This window comes from Chinchilla lanigera, unplaced genomic scaffold (assembly GCF_000276665.1).
Source record: "Chinchilla lanigera isolate Chin_1 unplaced genomic scaffold, ChiLan1.0 scaffold00001, whole genome shotgun sequence".
Lineage (NCBI taxonomy): Eukaryota > Metazoa > Chordata > Mammalia > Rodentia > Chinchillidae > Chinchilla > Chinchilla lanigera.
The window spans coordinates 3,449,616-3,467,727 of NW_004955402.1; the positions used below are offsets into that span (position 1 = coordinate 3,449,616).

Below are 18,112 nucleotides of genomic sequence, written 5' to 3' on the forward strand. Positions count from 1 at the left end.
AAAAAAAGGATAAAATGGAAAGAAAGTTCTGTAAATAAGGAGGGGAGGAAGAGTTGAAGGGAGGGGAGGGGAATGGAATAAAAGCAAGGAGCTAAAAAATATCATGTACAGGTATAAATTCACTATGATGGATGTGATCGTTATGTACATCTAAACTGCACCAATAACCTTAACAATAAAAGAATACACAGGCTTCCCGGCCTGGATCAGAGAGAGATGCAGGAGTCCACAGCGAGGCCAGTGCAGGGTGCAGCCTGAGCTCTGCTTACACAGGGCCGCACTGCCTGCAGAGACAGCCAAGGCTTAAGCCTTCCTGTACCCATGAGTAGGAACTGCCTCTTCAGGCCAGGAGGGCTACTGGGGACATCCCGGGGCACCAATGAGCGTGTGGGTAGACGGGGAGCATGGACATACAGGGGTCTTCGGTGTCTTCCTGGTGTAACAAATATCTACGGCCAGAAACAGGTAGTGACCAAGGGTTCATCAGACATGGTCCTTACGTGTCTCTGCTTGGGTCAGCCTTAGCGGCCTCTGTGGGAGTACAGCTGTGACCCTTAGCCATGCCTTCTCAAGTCTCTATGGCCGTAACTCTGAGTCAACCCTAGCTTAACGAATTCAAAAAGAAAAATCATGACTACCGTGACTACAAAACTATGTCACTTGCAGAAGCTATTACAATTAAGTGTTTTCCACTGAGGACACTCAAAGATCTCTAAGCATCCCCGAAGGGAACACGACACTCCAGGACAAAGGTTACTGAGGCAGGATGGTCGCCACTTCACTTTCTGCGTCCTAATGTATCTCTGGGTTCTTCTCCATACCTAAGAATTAGACTGTGATAACTGACCAGCTTTCCTTAAGGGGAAGCCAAATTCCTCGGCTTCTCACTGCTGACTTCGAACTCCAAACTCAGGCTTTCAGGAAAGGCTAAAGCACAGTCTGATAGCTCCCGATAACTATGCACACGCCCTAAGTCCGTTCCTGAATTTTCCCCTATAAATGTTTTCTGGTTCACACAAGGACAATGAACCCTAAGCTCAACATCAAACACCCTCAAAGAAGCATTTCAGTCATGCAGTGGGAAAGCTCTTGGCAGCAGAAAGGTGACTGTAGCAAGCAGAAGCCCCAAAGGAGGCGGAGGGGTCAGCAGAGCTTCTGCAGATGCAAATCCATTCTTTTCCTGCTGGACACATGGATGGACAAGCTGGGATGCTTGCTGTTCTAAGTGATTTTAAGTGACTTAGGACCCATGTCTGCGGTCTAAAGAAAAGTTCACCTTGAGGTTGCTTATTTAGTATTTTGAGTATGACTTTTTAATCTAAATGCATGTTGTTTGTAAACCAAGTGCAAAAGGAAAGTTTCAAAGCTGGCTTACAGATAGGACAGTGGTCAGAAGAGGCTAAGCAGAATAGTGGAGGAAGGGCTGGAGAGCAGGTGAGTAACCATGGTGACAACCAATGGGAAGGCAAGGGGATGTGGACACGCCGGCACCAGGAAGGACAAGGGTCTGGGGTGATGGACATGTCGGTCAGAGCAGGACACATTTACACAGGTACTGAAGTGCCTCACTGCACCCCTTAAACACACAATCACTGTGCACCCACGAAACACACAAAAGTAAAAATTGAATAAAGAAAATAAGTGGTGGCTCAAATGAATCCATTTTTCTTTTCATTAAGTTGTATCTCCATTTAAATATATACATATTCATTTAAGTGATTGTAATATATTAAATTAAAAATCTAAAGAATTACTATTCAAACTTAAAAACCACAAAGTAGAGAGTGTGCCTATCAGAATATCTGTATTATAGAAAAATGAATGAAACATCTTATGATGTTATCAAACTTACATTTCCCATCCCAAATTTCTTTTTAAAGCCAAAGCAATCCAAAGTGTAATGTTGCAATGAAGACTTACATTGTTTATTTATTAAGTTTTTCTGGGTTGGGGATGGAACCCAGAGTGTCCTGGGTTCTAGGCAAATGCTCTACCACGAGCCACACCCTAGCCCCTGAACCTCAGAAAGCCCTGTTTCTGTCTTTAATGAGGTGGACTAGCGTCCACTCGGGAGCAATCTGCTAGTCATCAAAGACAATTACAGGGCCCACTCCCAGGCCCACTCCCATAGTCTAGTGGGGCGGACAGATGCACACAGCCACCCACGGCAAAAGGTACAGAGCGAGCAGTCCAGCCTGGGCTGTGGGGAGGACACACTGGGTCTGAGGTGTCTCATCGGGAACCGGCAAGCTCTGGCCCTCACCATCGCCAGGACGTTATTCACAGTGGAAACCTATTCGCGCCTGAGCATGCACAGGAGACAGGAAATAGGCTGCTCCTAGACAGAATAACCCTGGCTACAGTTTGCCAAGGTTTTGCCAAGCAAGAGGAATATGCTGGAACTTCATAAATGAGTCCTTTTTTACTTGTTGTAGTAAAATCCATAAAAATAGCTTCACTTTAGCTCTACCACACCAGTGCCAATAAGGAACCAGGATATATGAAAAAAAAAAAAAAAAGCCCAAAGCTCAGCGGATCCAAGTGAAGCACTGTTCCCTTCAAAACCCAGTTTGTCAGTGAGGACACACCTCTCTTACCTAAATACATTATTATCATAGTGTGGCATCTTGTTTTGTTGATATCATCATTCCCAAACTTCAAAAAAAAACCCAAAAAATATCTCTTAACACAGTAGCTCCTCTTTGTCCTTCTAGAAAATTATTATTTTCACAATTTTCTATAAATGAACCTAACTGAAAGATTCCATTTATTCCCTGTTAAGAAGAACTGTATTTTTATGGTAAAAGAGGCATCCTGAATTTTGAGCAGGGAAGTCAGATTAGAAATTGTCCTGTATTTTTCTAACTGTATACACTTTTCCCTTATACTCCAGATATTTTCCACTGCTATTTTACTTACTAATAAAAACCAAACTGGAAAGAACAGACAAAGCAATCTGTATGAGGTTTAGACTCACAGACGCACTAACAGAGATGCAGGTTTCAACCCCAACCAGGGGCGATTTGCTCCTCAGCTGCCCGACCTCCCAGTCTCCAAACCAGATGGGAAGTCCTCCGGCCCGAATCGAGGAACCTGCCCTGGGGAGGATGAGGAGTGCTGCACTCCGGAGAAAGCCCCTGTGAGGGGTGCGGAAAGTTGGGTCATGGGTGTGCAGCTCTCCCTTGACAATCTCACGTGGGCGTGGGCGAGAGCTTCCGGGGAGAACATGCTGGTGGTAGAGCAGAGAAATGAGCTGGCCTGGAAAGTCCTGGGCATTAGAATCAGGAGTCAGCAGCACAACTGTGCCGTGAGATGGCAGGGGAGAAGTCGGCCCGGTGAACGGGCTGGTGCCCGGCCACAGGCTGGCGTGGAGACCCACGATCAAGGAGACTCAGGGGCCTGTCCCGACCTTCTCGATGGAGGCAGCGGCAGGAGCAGGACTAAAGGGACCGTAAGCACATCAAGGACGGCAGTGCTGTCCCTGTGTCCCCACCCCTGCAGACGGACCACTTGGCACCGTGCTAGGCCTGGCCTGACGACAGCATTTATGTTGGATGCCAAGGTCATGCGGACTCAGAAGCTTCCAGATTCAGGGTGCTGTCTCCACACAGCAGCACTACGTCTCGGGCACCTGCTGCTTCTGTCTCTGCGGAGAGAGTTTTCCTACAGTCCAGCTCCCCTGGCTGAGCCGAGCTGCTGCACAAGAAACCCAGTGGGTGAGAAGGGCTCAAGATTCCGTTCCGTGCTCTCAGCCATGGCTCCTGCACCAAAGCCCGGCCTTCAGGACTTCAGGATGGGACAGTGAGCTGTTCTATCCCAGGTCGCTGTATTCCTGGTATCTTCATAATGAGAGACCCAGCCAGGTTGTACCTGTGGGGGCCAAGGGACAGCGGCCTCCACAGCAGAGGAGCGGAGTCCCCTGCTAAAGCAGAGATGGCATCTCTGCATCCGAAATGAAGACCTGGAGGCACGCTGCAGTGGGCATGAAGAGGAAAGGCTGCGAGGGCTCAGGCACTCCTGGATTCCATGTGCAACTAGTACAGCTCGTATTTCTCGGGGCCAGCACTGTGCATGTATTAACTTGCTTTCTTCTCCTGACGCTGGATGATGTGTGTTCTATTACCATACGCTTGGTATTTGGGGAGAACTGAAGGACACAAAGAGAGGGGCTCTGGCCAAGGTCACCAGGTGCGGAGCCATCTACAGAGTCCTTGCTCTCATGTGTCCCCAAAGACACACCACCTCCCAGGAGGAAGGCCTGAGGCTCACACTCCTTGGCCCCATAAAACCTAACATGTTCCCGCATGGCTAAACCATACAAAGGACACTGCATCTGCATGATGGTGAGTCCCCAGAAGTGAGCTTAGGATTCAACAGATGCCATAAAATATACGGAAGGGTTTAAAAGCAGGAAAGTGGGGAAGAGAAAGTGGGAAGGGGTTCATTTAGATATCCTCCTGTGAAGGCGAGAATACTGCACGCTGGCAGTATTTCCAATTTCTGCCGACCTCGTGCCTTGGTGAATTGTAATGAGCTGAGGAGGGTACTGTGTTCTCTCCTAAGGACTGCAGAAAGAGCCTGAGTTGTAGGAGCAAGATGCATTGTGTGAGTCCCTGTGGCAGGGGGTTTAAGAAGCAGACACATCTATGTTTAGTGTAACCTCTGCCACCTACCACCCACTGCTCTGGGAAGGGTTCCCAAACTTCTGAGCCCTTACGTTACTGTTTAGCAGGCACCAACTATGTGCACGCATCATCTCCCTACAGAAAACACGGCATCATAATCATCAGCGGTAATGTCATGGTTCACACACGGAAACTAGCTCTGAGAAGTGAAATACAGTGGACCGTCGAGTTACGACTGGCCTCACATACCAGCAACTTGGGTTGCGACTGGAATTTTAGGTTTAGCTTATGATCAAAGTCTTGAGTTACAAACCAAATGCCAACCCCTTGCGCGGTTGTAAACAAAGACTCACAACGCCAGAAAAGCACGTGGAAGCTTATGTAAGTATCACTCTGAGCGCAGATGCATGTGCTTATGCACATGATTTCGGTCAGTGCTGTACATAATTGCTATGATTACTGGTATCAAAATGGCTCTCAAAAAGCTAGAGAAGAAGCCAACAAAGAAAGGGAAGGTAAGCAAAGCAATCACAATCATAAAGAAGAGTGTTAAGAAAAGATAGAAACAGAAACCCTAGACCAGTTTTTAGTTCTGAAAAGGTTGAGATCCAGTGAGCCAGAAGCAGGTCCTCATGGGCTATAAACTCTTCCAAGGACAGAAAGGACACAGAGAGCCAGATTCCTGATGTTCTCAGGGAAGGGGACTCTCCTTCCAAACGGTAACCAGCTTCCACTTTATCCTCCCCACCTGTAAGCCAAAGATGTCAGTTTGAATGGTGAGTATACTATGACATCAGTTGCTGGTAAACTGGGCACATTTTATAACTTTTTGGTGAATACATGAGGAAAATTATTGGTGTTTCTGATAAACTATGCTCATTATGCCACCCTGTTTTAATTATAAAAAGGTTAGTTAAGGGGTGCTTTGGGAGGTTCAGAACACATTATGGGTATTTCCATTATTTCTTATGGGAAAAATAGTCTTGATTTAACAACCAACTTGAGTCACAGCCCTTGTGAATCAGGTTTGTAAGTCAAGGGTCCACTGTACCTCACATTTAAATTCATACTTCTCCAGAGTGGGGAGAGAGGATGTGATGCCAAGCTTGCAAGACTAAAGCCATGGTCCTCGCCATTCCTGACAGCTTCCTCCTGACAGCTGGCAGCCCGGCACCTACACTGCCCACACTCCTCTTGAGATCATCCTATGAAGAGGCACAAAGAACCCCTAATGGAACACTGTTACATGAGCCATTAGGCAGACCTGGGGTCAACAACAGAGTGGAGATCACCTGAATCCAGGCTGGAGCAGGTGGCACAGAGGGCATACCCACTGGCACAGATGGACCTGTTTCCCCCAGGCCTTTCAGTTATCATCCCCTGGAAACCCGCAGGATGGGGCAGTGGGCAGGTGGTGACCTGTCTCTACACAGCCATGTGCATGTACATCTGCTTTTAAGCACCTCGAAGCATTGCAGCGCAGAAGGTCTCAGCATCTGGTTCTCATTTATGTGCTTGCGTGTTAAGAGCACATATTTTATCTAATATTCATAAAGGAATGTCTGCATGGCACTTTTTCCAGGTAGTTTCAGGAGGTGTGAATCTGAAACAAGATTTTAAATTGGGTATCCAGGCTGACGATGTTTTCTGCGTTCAAGTCACACTTAACTACCGAGAGGAAGAACTGCAATCTGCATCTCCTTTGTAAACAGGCTGAGCAGGGACTGCAGCTAACTTCAACTTGCCTCCAGCCATCCACTTCAGGCATCTCTTTGAAAACAAGGCTTTCATCAAATTTTCCCTCTTATCTTTTTTTTTCATGTCTTCAGGAATATTTCTCATTTTCATCAAGAGTCTCTTCTTGGTAGCGCTAGTATTGTTTAAATATAATACAATGGGTACTAAATATTTAATAATGTATGCTTCATTTGTAAAATGTGTATCTGCTACAGTGCAATTTGGAAAGGAGAGGGGTTACTATCTCAAGATTAAATTAGTTATATTTACCAATAACTGGTGTTTATGTCATAGAACAGGTATCACTTGCTATTTTGCAAAATAATTCATATCTGTTTAATTATTTCTCAGCAGGTGCAACTTCTGCAATTTCTCGATAACACAAGGGCTGAGACAGGTTTATTGTAATTAATACAAATGTTCTCAAACTTATGAAGGATCCACAGCAATTTTCTAAACAATAGTAAATATAATTAATCATGGTAAAATTGACGGTGCTTATATACTAAATTCTGTCAAATATGTTATTGAGATAAATTGTTCCTTAAGAAAAATGTTGAAAATGGAAGAATTTTCATTTTATACAACTATGTTTAATTATACACAGATGAAATATGGTAGAAGTATCTCCCACGCAAGTTACTGTATATTAATTTTGAGAGTTTATGGCCATGTGCCTGTGTATGAAACATTTATTTTATAGATATTTATCTCACATCCTTCCCTTAACATTTCAGCAACAGAACACTGCATCCTCAGAACATATAATTTTGCAATAGGGAAAGTAAAAAGAAATTGCTTTGCCTATGGAACAAAATAAAAATAAATGTGTAGGTCTTATAAATTTTTTAGAGAAGAACTTAAGAGTCCAGGCAAACGCTAAATGGATTAATGCCTATCAATCAAAAACAACCAGTTATTGAACTATGAGAGGTTTATAAGGCCTGATAGCCAAATAAAGCTAAGGGTTATGTGGGTTTTCGTTCAGTACGCTCCGTGCAAAGAGTGTCACGAGCTCGCCTGCATCGGACAGGTTTCACTGTCTCTGTGAGGGGCCACCTTCCAGCAGCTGGCGTTCACCAAAGGCCAGGCCTTCAGGAAAATGATGTTCATCTAACAAGGGACTGTGCATCCCAACAAAATGCCCTGCGCTCCTCAGTCCTGCTCGCCAGGTCTCTGGGCCAGGGGGACAGGATGACACAGACACAGCTGCTTCTAAGAAGCACTGAGGACCTGTAGGACCTGTCCTCCTGTCCTCCCGACTACTGGCGTGTGTGTGAGCCAGTGAACTCGGAGCGCTGTGGGCAGAGGAAACCAGCAAATTCCCACCAGAATGGGCTCCAATGGACAACACTTGGTTCTACCTGGCAAAAATGGCTCATTAGACACAGGCCTCGGCACCGGAGGCAGTTCTTTTCCTTCCCCTCTCTCACTCCCTTTGCTCAACTCACTATCGAGTCTCCTTTTTAGTAGAAGCCTTCCTGGGGGCCCCTGGGAAACAGGGCTAAAAGACCAATTCCTTGCTGACTGGCACTGGTCGGCTCCAATAATGAAACATGCTGGCGACTTGTCAATGATGAGGGGTATGTTTTCACTCTTCTGTCTGGAAACACCACCTCTCAAGTGTAGGCTTCAATTTTGGTGAGAAAACCTGAATGATCCAGAGCTTGAAGAATGTCTACGAAGCCCGACAGTTTGTGCACCTGGCTATTCAGGTCCTGAATGTTACCAGTGTTGTATTTACAGGTACGGTATATTGGCTAGTTTGCTTCACGGAGAACATAGTCTTTATTTCAGAAAAAGCAAATCCAGCAGAAGCAGCAGCAGCACATGCTGTGAGGACAACCCTTTAAGATCACGTGCAGCACATACTCGTGTAAAATCTGACAGCATTTAGGGAAGTTAGTCTAAAGTTGTATCAAGGCCGTATGTTACCCGGGGCAACCTCCTCCAATGCATAATTTATAACGGAGCCTCAGTGCCTACCTGAGAGACCTAGGTAGAAAAATGAGCTAATCCAGTAGAAACAGAACCTTGGAGGATTAGCTGGCATTTAGCTAAGGCCACAAGGGCCAAGCGTCTTATGAGCTTCAGGCGATTCTCATAGACAGCCAGCCAGATGACCCAAGATCCAACATATTCCCATCGTTTACAGTAAATCTCCCTGAAAATTTTGGTTTGAATACACAGGCACAGAAAAGGCTGCTTGGTTATGTTACAAAAAGAAAAACCAAAAACCACCATTTCAAGCCAAAAAATTAGGAATCTACATAAACATGAGATGGGGAACAGATAAAGAATGAAAGAATTACCAGGAATGAAACAGCATGTGAAGAAAGAAAGAGTTAAAAATGAAGACAGCAATTAAGTAATAGGTAAAAAGAAAGAAGATAGCAACCAAGACATAAAATGATGAGGGCCCAAGACCAGGCGTGGACACAGGTGTGACCAACGACACTGTCCCAGAGCCTACAGGGAACAAACATCAATGGAGCAAAAAGCAAGGAAGGGACACGTGTACGCACGTGCGGCGGCACATTCTCCCTCCCCTTACGTGTCACTGTCACTCGAGGTGCTCCCTTCCTTCCCAGCATTCCGCTCCCTCTCTCTACAGTAGCTCCAAGTGACTTCATCCTAATCCACAGCTTCAGACCCAGAAATGCAGATTTTCAAAGCGACTACTCCCAGTCCACACCGGCTCAGCCAACGGTCAGGAGCAGCTCCACTTAATGGAAGCCTGAACCTAGCTCGAGCAGAACCAGAACTCTCCATCTTAACCCCAAACTATGTCCTGTTCCTCCTCAGCTGTCCACCTTGTTAGGCAGCGATGTGTCCACCTTCCAAACCAAGCATGAGGTTCCATGTTCTGGCCAGGTGGCTCCTCAAATGTACCTCCTAGATAGTTCTCAAATTGCTCCTCCTTCATTGAACTCCTCTTCCTGACCACAGCTGTTTCCCTCCCCACCTGGTTCAACTTTCTAAGAATCAGACTGCGCCATCCCCTGCAGAAAGGTCGTCAGGACTCAGCCTACCTCCTTCCGTGACCAGACATGACTCCCAGGACCAACCTCTGTCTGCCCACATCTCCCACCTCCTCCCTTCCTCCGAGCCCTCATTCTACTCCCTTTAATAATAATAATACTCAATACTACTACTCCCTTTAATAATAATAATACTCAATTATTCTTAAATTCCAGAGAAGAGCATCAAGACCCATGCATTTCCTCTAGGGAAATGTATCACTTCTCACCATCTGTATTTAGGTCAGTCATTTCCCTATGAATTGAAGCTTTTGTGGCTAAGTATAGTTTTTCCAGGTACAGAAGATAGGAACAATAATTATTGCCAGATCTATGTATTTCTTTGCCAAGGTGACCCTTTGGCTGGGGGCCCATGTGATAACCTTCAGTGGCTTGGGGACTTGTTCCCATACAGACCGGCACTGCCTTGCCTTCTCTTCTGGCTCTGTTACTGAATTTCTCTTTTTCATGGGATGTTGTGCTCATTAACTGAATGTCTGGCTTGGTGCCTGCCCATAACATGGGCTCAATACATTCTGTCAGCACCATCATCTTCAATATAGCAAGAAAGTCTCCTCATGTTCTCAAGAACATCAAATACGATACCATATATGTCCTGGGGACTAATGATTTCCTGCCGAGTAAGTGGCTTCTAAGGCTCTCTAGAGCTTCATGTACCACCATTTGGGAAGACACCTCACTCTTGTATCATTCTGGCAGGTCATTCTTTGTATATTCCTACAAAACCATAGCCACTGACTCTATATTTCTGACCCATAACCTTCAATACTACTTGATGAAAAATATTAATGAGGACAGAGTCACAGATATGCCTCAACCCTCAATGCCAACTCAGTAACTGAGTATCACCGTGTGCATGAAGCGGCCTGGCGGACAGTGGGCATAACTGCACGCTGGCAATGCCCAGGTACTCACCTCTTCTTCATTACCAACACAATTCCAAGGAAGAGAATGACGAACAGCAAGATGCCAGCGATGACTCCCGCGATCTTAACAGTGTGGTCTGTTTGTTTCTCAGGCTCCGGGACAGGTTTTGGAGTGGCAGCACCTGAAGATGAAAGGACATGAAAAGGGACAGAGAGTGGGTAGGTGAATAAAGACATTACATTTTTAAAAATTTTGCTGCAGTGAACAGGGTAATAAGACTTATCAGAACCAACAGACAGACAAGCTTTGATTTTTTAAAACAGCTTTCATACACACTGAAAGGACTGTAATTGTTCATGCTGTTCTTCAATATTTTACTAAACCACAGCACACCCACGTCTGACCCTTTTATAGGAGACTCTTCTCAAATACAGCTTTTAAATATTTTTATCATCTCTCTTAGCTCCTGCTCTTTCTTCCATTTAAAAAGTTGCTAGCAACACAATAGCTATTCCTAAGCCTTTATCCAAATTTGATTTGCTGGAACATTTTCCTCAATTATTTTTTATAAATGAAGCAATAATTCCATAACATATTAGCCCAAACACCTGGAAAAGTGAGATAAGCTCATTTCCCATGCATTTTAGCAGCAATTGTTTTTCTTTTTTCTTTTTCCTCTAACACAGTAGAGGCTTTTCCCTTTGCCTTTGGAAATCAAAATCTAGGTCACATCTGGCAGGCAAAAGACTCCTTCTAAGCAATTTATTCACAAAGTGGGAAGCAGCTGGTGATCACACCGCTGGCACCCACGTTCAATATCTGTTTAAATGAGATAACCTGGGCCTTCGAGTGGCGGCCATGTCTCCGTTCGCATGCCCGCCCATGCCCAGCACACCGCAGCCCTGCGTACGGTATAATGTGATGGAATGTCAAATCTGGGTCTGATGATACATCCATTTCCTCTGCTAAATGAGTCCAGGATGAAAAATATTAGGACTGCAATGTTCAATTCTCTAAACAGAACCCATTTTTAAGGTCTTCTCCCTCTCTCATCAGGACGTGATGGTGTTGGCCATCTGAGCCCTCAGCCCCCCTCGAGGGGTACACAATAATCTCACGTCTGAATTCTCACCTTAGGGATTTCTGTGTCTTTTTTTCTTGGTAAAAACATCATTCAGACTCAACATTCACGCCAGCTCTTTCTGTCCTTCCATTGGGCTTTCGGCCTGTGTCCCTCTCTCTCTGTGTGCCCACAGCACCCTAAACGAGCCATTGCCAAGAAATGGGGAAAGTCAGGCTGTCACTGTCCCTTCCCGTCACCTTGGTTTCTACCGCAGCTGCGCATTCCAAGAAAAGGGACAGTCACAACATCCGGGGGGATAAACATCTCGTGGGTAAACCTTACAGGCCATTTCTATTTCTGACAACAGCAAGAGGATGTCCTGCTGTTTAGTTTTATAAATATCTCTCAAACTAGCTGTCTAGTTGAATGTTGAAAGCATTAGTGTCACTTATTTTTATGGTAATCACACCTGCAATAAACCCCCACAAGCTTCTGGAACACAGAACCACCAGTCCACCAGGAGGAAACTGTTACGCTCTATTATAACTGCTGAGAAAAACCTAAAGACAAAATGCGCATGTGATAAAAAGATGAATGAAAATTATTTCAGCAAAGAGGAACCCACGCAAAAAGAAGTTCACATTTCAAATTCGGAAACTGAAAAAGCCCAGCGTTTCTCAATTTTGATTTTGGGGCCAATTTAAAAGACATAACTTTTAGAAAATAAAGTGGATTTTATTCTTCCAAATGCTGACAACTTGGAAGCCATTTCATTTATCTCCTTAGTTAGAGACTGATTATTCTTCAAATCTATTTTCTAAGTAGATAAATGACTGAAGGCTGTTTTGTGGGTAACAAAATTACATTAGCTGGGAAAGAAACTGTTTAGAAAAATTTTAAGTAAAAATTGAAACTAAAAAATGCCATACTACAACCCATGCGCTGTGTACAGAAAGAGAACAGCATGTCTCGCTGACAGTGCTGCGCCTGCTCCTGCTAACTAAATGCTCATTTCCTTCCCCCGGCACTTTCCTGGCTCTGGGAGAACCGAGAACGGCTCTGCTACCGTGAGGTAAGCACTGGTGGTCACCCGCACCCTCTGTCCGCTTTGGGAGGCAGGCAGCACATTCCCATGCAGCCTGCGTGAGCTCGGTATTATCATTCCTCAGGACTCACTTTTAACTCATTTCCCACTGCAGGTCAAGAAAATGAAACGTTCTCTCCGAGTGACACAGCTGAGACGTGATTATGGTAGCAATCATGCAAAATGGGACAGCGACTCAAACCAGGCGGGACGGCTTGCCCGTGACCAACCCTCCGCTTGGCTCGGGTGCTCAGGTTTATTAGGGCTTCTCTGGAGGAGCAGGGACATAGCACGGGTCTGGGTGACAGAAGCCACACGCCCAGACCGTGGGCGATGGGCACCGCGGGCCTGGGCTCCCTGGGGTCCTCTGCTCCCACCTTGACTCTTGTCCTTCCCGAACCAGCATCGACACAACAGCCTCCCTTCTCCTGCTGACACTTCTCCAGAAATCCAAGCCTGCGCTTAGGAGATGTCCCCGGGCGTAGTACAGAGGACAATCTGCAACTGACTATGGCTGTAACTCAGCGCCGTTTTCTTTTCCCTCACCCCCATCTATGATTCTACAGTACAATTTACAAACCGCTTGGCCAGAGTTGTTCTCGTAATATTCTCCCCTCTGTCTTGTTTGTTTCTTGCCAGATCTCTAATGGTGCGAACTTTTACACTTGCTTTTCCTTCTGCATAAATTCTAACTTTTCACAGTAAGGCCATTTTTTTCTCCTTGTGTGCACTGTTTCAAGAATACTGCACACTTTGTTCTTTCTAACATTAAACTGTGTGATGTGCACATGTGACCGTGGGCACTGTCTATGCTGGGGCACCTTCTCTACAGGGATAGGAACCCTCCCTGTCACGAAGAGACTGAGGCCATGGCACTGAGATCGCGGTGTGTGGTCCTCATGGACGCTCAATCCGCTGACTTCCACTGTGAGCTCAGGTGATTTAGTTTTAATGACCAAGGCAAAAAAGGGCGGTATTCCCACCAAACTCCAGTATTTAAAGTTTCACATCCAACATCTCCCTTCAGAAGGAAGGGAATAATTATGCAGTGTGCTTTATGGCTGGTTTGCAACTTGGCAACTTGTTAAATTAAATGCCAAGCCAAGGACAGGATGTATTCAGCCACTGGCCAGAGGTCTGGACCAACTTTGACTACTGAACTGGCCACAGAGATGTCCCCAGAGACCCGAGGGGACAGCCAGAGGCCACAAAAGCCGTTGCTGGTGCCCAGAGTCCTGGAGAGCATGGGCAGCTTCACAGGGTCGGGGAGGGATCAGGGAGTTGGCCTCCCAAACACTGCCAAGGTGAAGCTCTCTGAAATGGTGACCGGTGCCAGGCTGACCTGGAATGCCAAGAAAACATCTGCGATAGTCGTTCACTCAACACATGCTCCCTGGGCACCCAGCTGTGTGCCCTGCACTGTTTCCACAACATAGCAGGGAGCGCTTGTTCCAAACTGACGCCTCCACCTCCAGGCACACATCCGGGAAACAGGAAGAGCTGAGAGAGAGATCTGTGAGGCCGAGCGCTGGCGGGCCTGGCCTGCAGAGAGCTGGGAAAGGGTGGGGCACAAGGTTGGATCGATCCCCTCTGCAAAGAGGGTGGGAAGTGCTGTTCACTGTTTGAGATGGGAGCTTTGGGCAGACCGGGGCAAAGAAGGGATGTGATCCGGCTGGCACTGAACAGGATCACCCAGCAGCAGGGAGCACGCAGACTGCAGAGGGCGCGGCATGGAAACAGGGATGCTGGTCACAAGGCTGTCATAGCAGTGCAAGCAGTGCTGCAGGGCTGGAAGGAGGTGGTTGGTCCTGACAGTGGAACCACAGGTATTCACCACCAGGCCTGATGTGCAGTGTCAGTGTCCATGTTTCTGGCAGGGGCTGCTGGAGAGGCAGAGCATGGAAGGCTTGGAGGGGAAAGCCAGAAGCTTGGTTTGGGACCATGTGGGTTGAGCTACGCACATCCAAAGGAGATCAAGTAGGCAGCCGGACAGGCAGGAGAGAGGTCCGGGACTGGGCAATGCATTTCAGGGATGTCAGTGCACTGCGGTACACACCTGCAGGACCAGGCAGGAGAGTCACAAGTTCCAGCCAGCTCGGGCCATTTAGTGACCTGGTGAAAACGAATCTGACAGTTTATTTTTAGTTTTTTCATTTTTTTTCCAGTACTGGGACTCGAACTCACGACCTTGCGCTTGCCAGGCAGGTGCTTATGCCGCTGAGCTAGATCCCCAGCCCGGAATCTCACAATTAAAAAAAGGGCCAGGCAGTCGCTTAGTGGGAAGGCTCTGGGTTCAATCCCCAAAATAAAAAACAACAACAAAAAAGAAGCAGATGGAAAAGCTGTGACCTGCACTTAGGAAGGGAACACAAAGGTGGGAGGCAGGACCAGGAGGAGGGGCCAGAGAGCAGCAGGGACGAGGAGGTCGAGGTCGAGGTCGAGGTCAAGGTCAGCACAGACAAAGAAAGGCTCCTTGAAGAGTGGCTGGAGAGGACCCTGGGGGTCAGGAGGCCCTTTTCAAGCAGGAGAAACCATGGCATCAGTGCAGACAAGAACGGTCGGGTAGAACGTGGAGGGGATGAGGCGGGGGAGGCCCTGGGAGGGTAGGGACGGTGGACGGGGCTCCAGGACCCTCGCCACTCATAACAGATGAAGACGGGCAAGAGGAGGAGCAAAGGCAGAGGGTGGCCACTCTGACCCAAGGTGGGAGGGAGTGTACGGGCCCCAAGACGGGCACAAGGTGGCCCCTGGACATACATGGAGCACGGCGCGGCGATCCTGTTCCCACGGCACAGCCTTCATAGGGCTCCGCCGCACCAAGTCCTCTGAGGCTCTGCTGCTGCACAGGGAGCAGAGAGGAGGCAGGAGACCGGCCCTCCTGCTGCATGAGCCTCCACCGAAAGCAGCCCAGGAGCCTGGTGAGTGCACAGGGAGTGGCCAAGGCTGTGGGAGGACCGCAGATGGGCACGCTCCAAGGTCAGCCGCCAGCCCCACTCCCCTGGGACCCAGGCGCTGAGTGGGGCTGGGCTGGATGGCCCAATGGTTGATCAGCTGTGCTAGGTGTAGGGAGCGCCGTGGGGCACCCAGGCAGGGACCCCCACGCCCTGAGGAGGAGGGAAGGGCTTGTGAGCAGCTGAAGGTTGAGGCCCACCGGGCCAGAGTCCTGTGTGTGAGCCCGGAGCCATAGGAACTGCAAGAACACAAGGGACAGTGTGGGCGCAACTGGAATGGGGGCGACCTCATGGACAGACAGCACCTGAGCTGAACCCAGCATCAAGTCCCCACCAACACGCGCAGGGCCAAGGGCAAAGCAAGGCCACAAGCACTCCTGGTGTCCAGGGCCAGGAGCTATGGGAGCTTTGGAGGAGGGATACAATACAGTAGCAGAGAAGTCCATGGGAGGAGAACAGAATAGTAGAAAATAAACCTGAAAACATCTAATAATATCACTTGTCCAAGTGTGTCAGACAGCTCAGTCCTAAAGAACATGCTACTCAGGTATGGTGGCATACACTTGTAATCCCAGCACTCCGAGAGCCTGAGGCAGGAGGATCTCAGGTGCTACCCCAGGCTAAGCAACTTGTGGATATCGGGAGGCCGTGGCTCAAGCTGGAAAAGGGCTGGAGATACAGCTCCTTCTAAAGGACCCTGGGTTCAACCCTAAGTACCAAAAAACCAAAAACCAAAAATAAAGTAACATTCAGCTGGTGGTAAAGGCTATTGTGAGACAGTCCGCTCAAGTCGTGTGGCTCAGAGAATTAAGACTCTTCACCGTCGTAAGTTGTTTCCAGTTGCCCATTAACATCACACCTAATTGCAAAACATCGCCAAGATTTTTCAGGTAAATTACCCATCACGGCTTTCCTTCTGGGGAGTGCAAAGCCAATCACTGCTCCGGGAATAATCTACTTTATGTATTATTTGTAACCTGATTGTGTTTTTGAATTTATAACTCCTTTGTTCCTCACTGCCTCTCTGGGGCACACAGAGCACGTACGACTTGCAAGTCATCATCAGAAACACAGTTTTTCATATAAAGCTGAGAAACTGGATTGTTTGATATGTTCTCTAAAAATTAATCTACTTTTTTGTTTCTGTTCTAATTTCATGTCAGTTATTGCTCTTATTTATTGATGTGGCTTGCGCCCTGTGGATAAGATGATCCATCAAAGGTTTATCCCTTGCTATCTGCACCGTAAAAGTCCCTAGAGAATTACTAGTGCTATTACTATTCTGATGAAATACTTTCTTTTTGCCATTTGTACTTCTCAAATCATGGTCAAGTAATAAAGTGAGGAAACAACTTGCCAATGCTAAGACATTAACTATGCGCACCTTGCACAGGAAGTGGGTAATCAATAAAGGGGACTTGATTGGCTGCTTGTGAAATTGATGGTTTTTTGAGGATGACTTAGTTAAGAGTGGATGTTTCCAACAATTTGTTTGAAACCAGGCTCCAAAGTCATTAAAACTGCAACGTCCTGTCCCACCAAGTTCTCCCCGATGCTATACACTTTATGTCACAGTCTGGCTTACATTTAGCTCTTAATTCTTCCTGCTGGAGAAAGGGTACCACAACTTCCTGCACAGAGAACTGTATGCAGGAATTGGATGATACCCATAATTGTGTAAAGGACTCTGAAGTATGCTGACCAATTGTTCAAGTGTTGCTAAGTTAGAAGGGAAGAGGGTAACTTTCTGAAGACCTACTATGTACCAGGAGCCTTATAGAGGCTACTGGCTACCTACTATGTACATAGCCTTATAGCCTATGTACCTAAAGCCTTACTTTAATGTAGCAGGAGGTATAGTCTCCACTGCTTTACGAATGAGGAGACCGGAGATAGACGCTGTCAGGCTAGCTGGGTTGCTCTAAACTGCTGGGACAGGATGTCACGGATGCATCCTGCAGCTGCAGGGTCTGACTGTGAAGCCCCTACTATGAAAGAGAAAATTGGGGTGATGATTGCCAGCTCTGTAAGGCAAGACTCAAATCTAAAATTATCTCTATGAGGTGTAAAGAGGAGCTCCTAAGAGAAGATGGGAAAGTAACTATGCCATAAGAAACGAAACACCCGGAAATAAAAATAAGACAAATATCTGGGGACTTTGCTGGGCCAACCACAGGAAAGAAATGCGGCCATGGGGTTAGCAGAGCTGTGGGGCCTTCCAAGAGGACAGAATGCTGGTCAGGGTGGAGTTGGAAAGGGAATCACAGCAAAGGAGCCCAAGCGTTGCACAGAATAGCAAAGAAAGACCCTGCAGAGGAAAAGGAATTTGGCTTATTTATCTAATAGGAGAGGTTGGGCAGGCATCTGACCCAGTGGAGATTTCCAAGAGCAATGACCATTTCTTACCATCTTTGATTCTCAATGATCAGCGAAGGGCCAAGTCCTTGCTGAATGAATGTCTTAAAACATGCGATATTAAAACAGAGAATGTGTGATGTGCATGCGGGCGTAGGAAAGCACCACTGTGTGCCTCTGTGCTGCTGGGAACTGGGACCCAGGACCGGCACATGCGAGGCAAGTGCTCTACCAAGCGGTGACACCCCTAGCCTGGAAAAAAAATTTTGAGCACACTGTCATAAGCAAAGTTGAGTTTTGAGGGAAAGGCTGAGAAGGCTACCGCTGTGTGCCCGCACTGCGCTCTGCGCCCTGAGAAGGCTACCGCTGTGTGCCCGCACTGCGCTCTG

General features: G+C 47.1%; 1 protein-coding gene across 1 annotated transcript in view; it reads right to left on the reverse strand.

The window, feature by feature from the left end:
- Ptprm (protein tyrosine phosphatase, receptor type, M) overlaps window positions 1–18,112 on the reverse strand; it is a gene marked incomplete at its 5' end in the record, with an annotated part of 513,011 nt that overhangs the window by 206,169 nt on the left and 288,730 nt on the right. Inside the window, 1 exon segment of the mRNA XM_005372618.2 lies at window positions 10,319–10,451. Within this exon segment, the coding sequence (XP_005372675.2) occupies window positions 10,319–10,451 (133 nt within the window).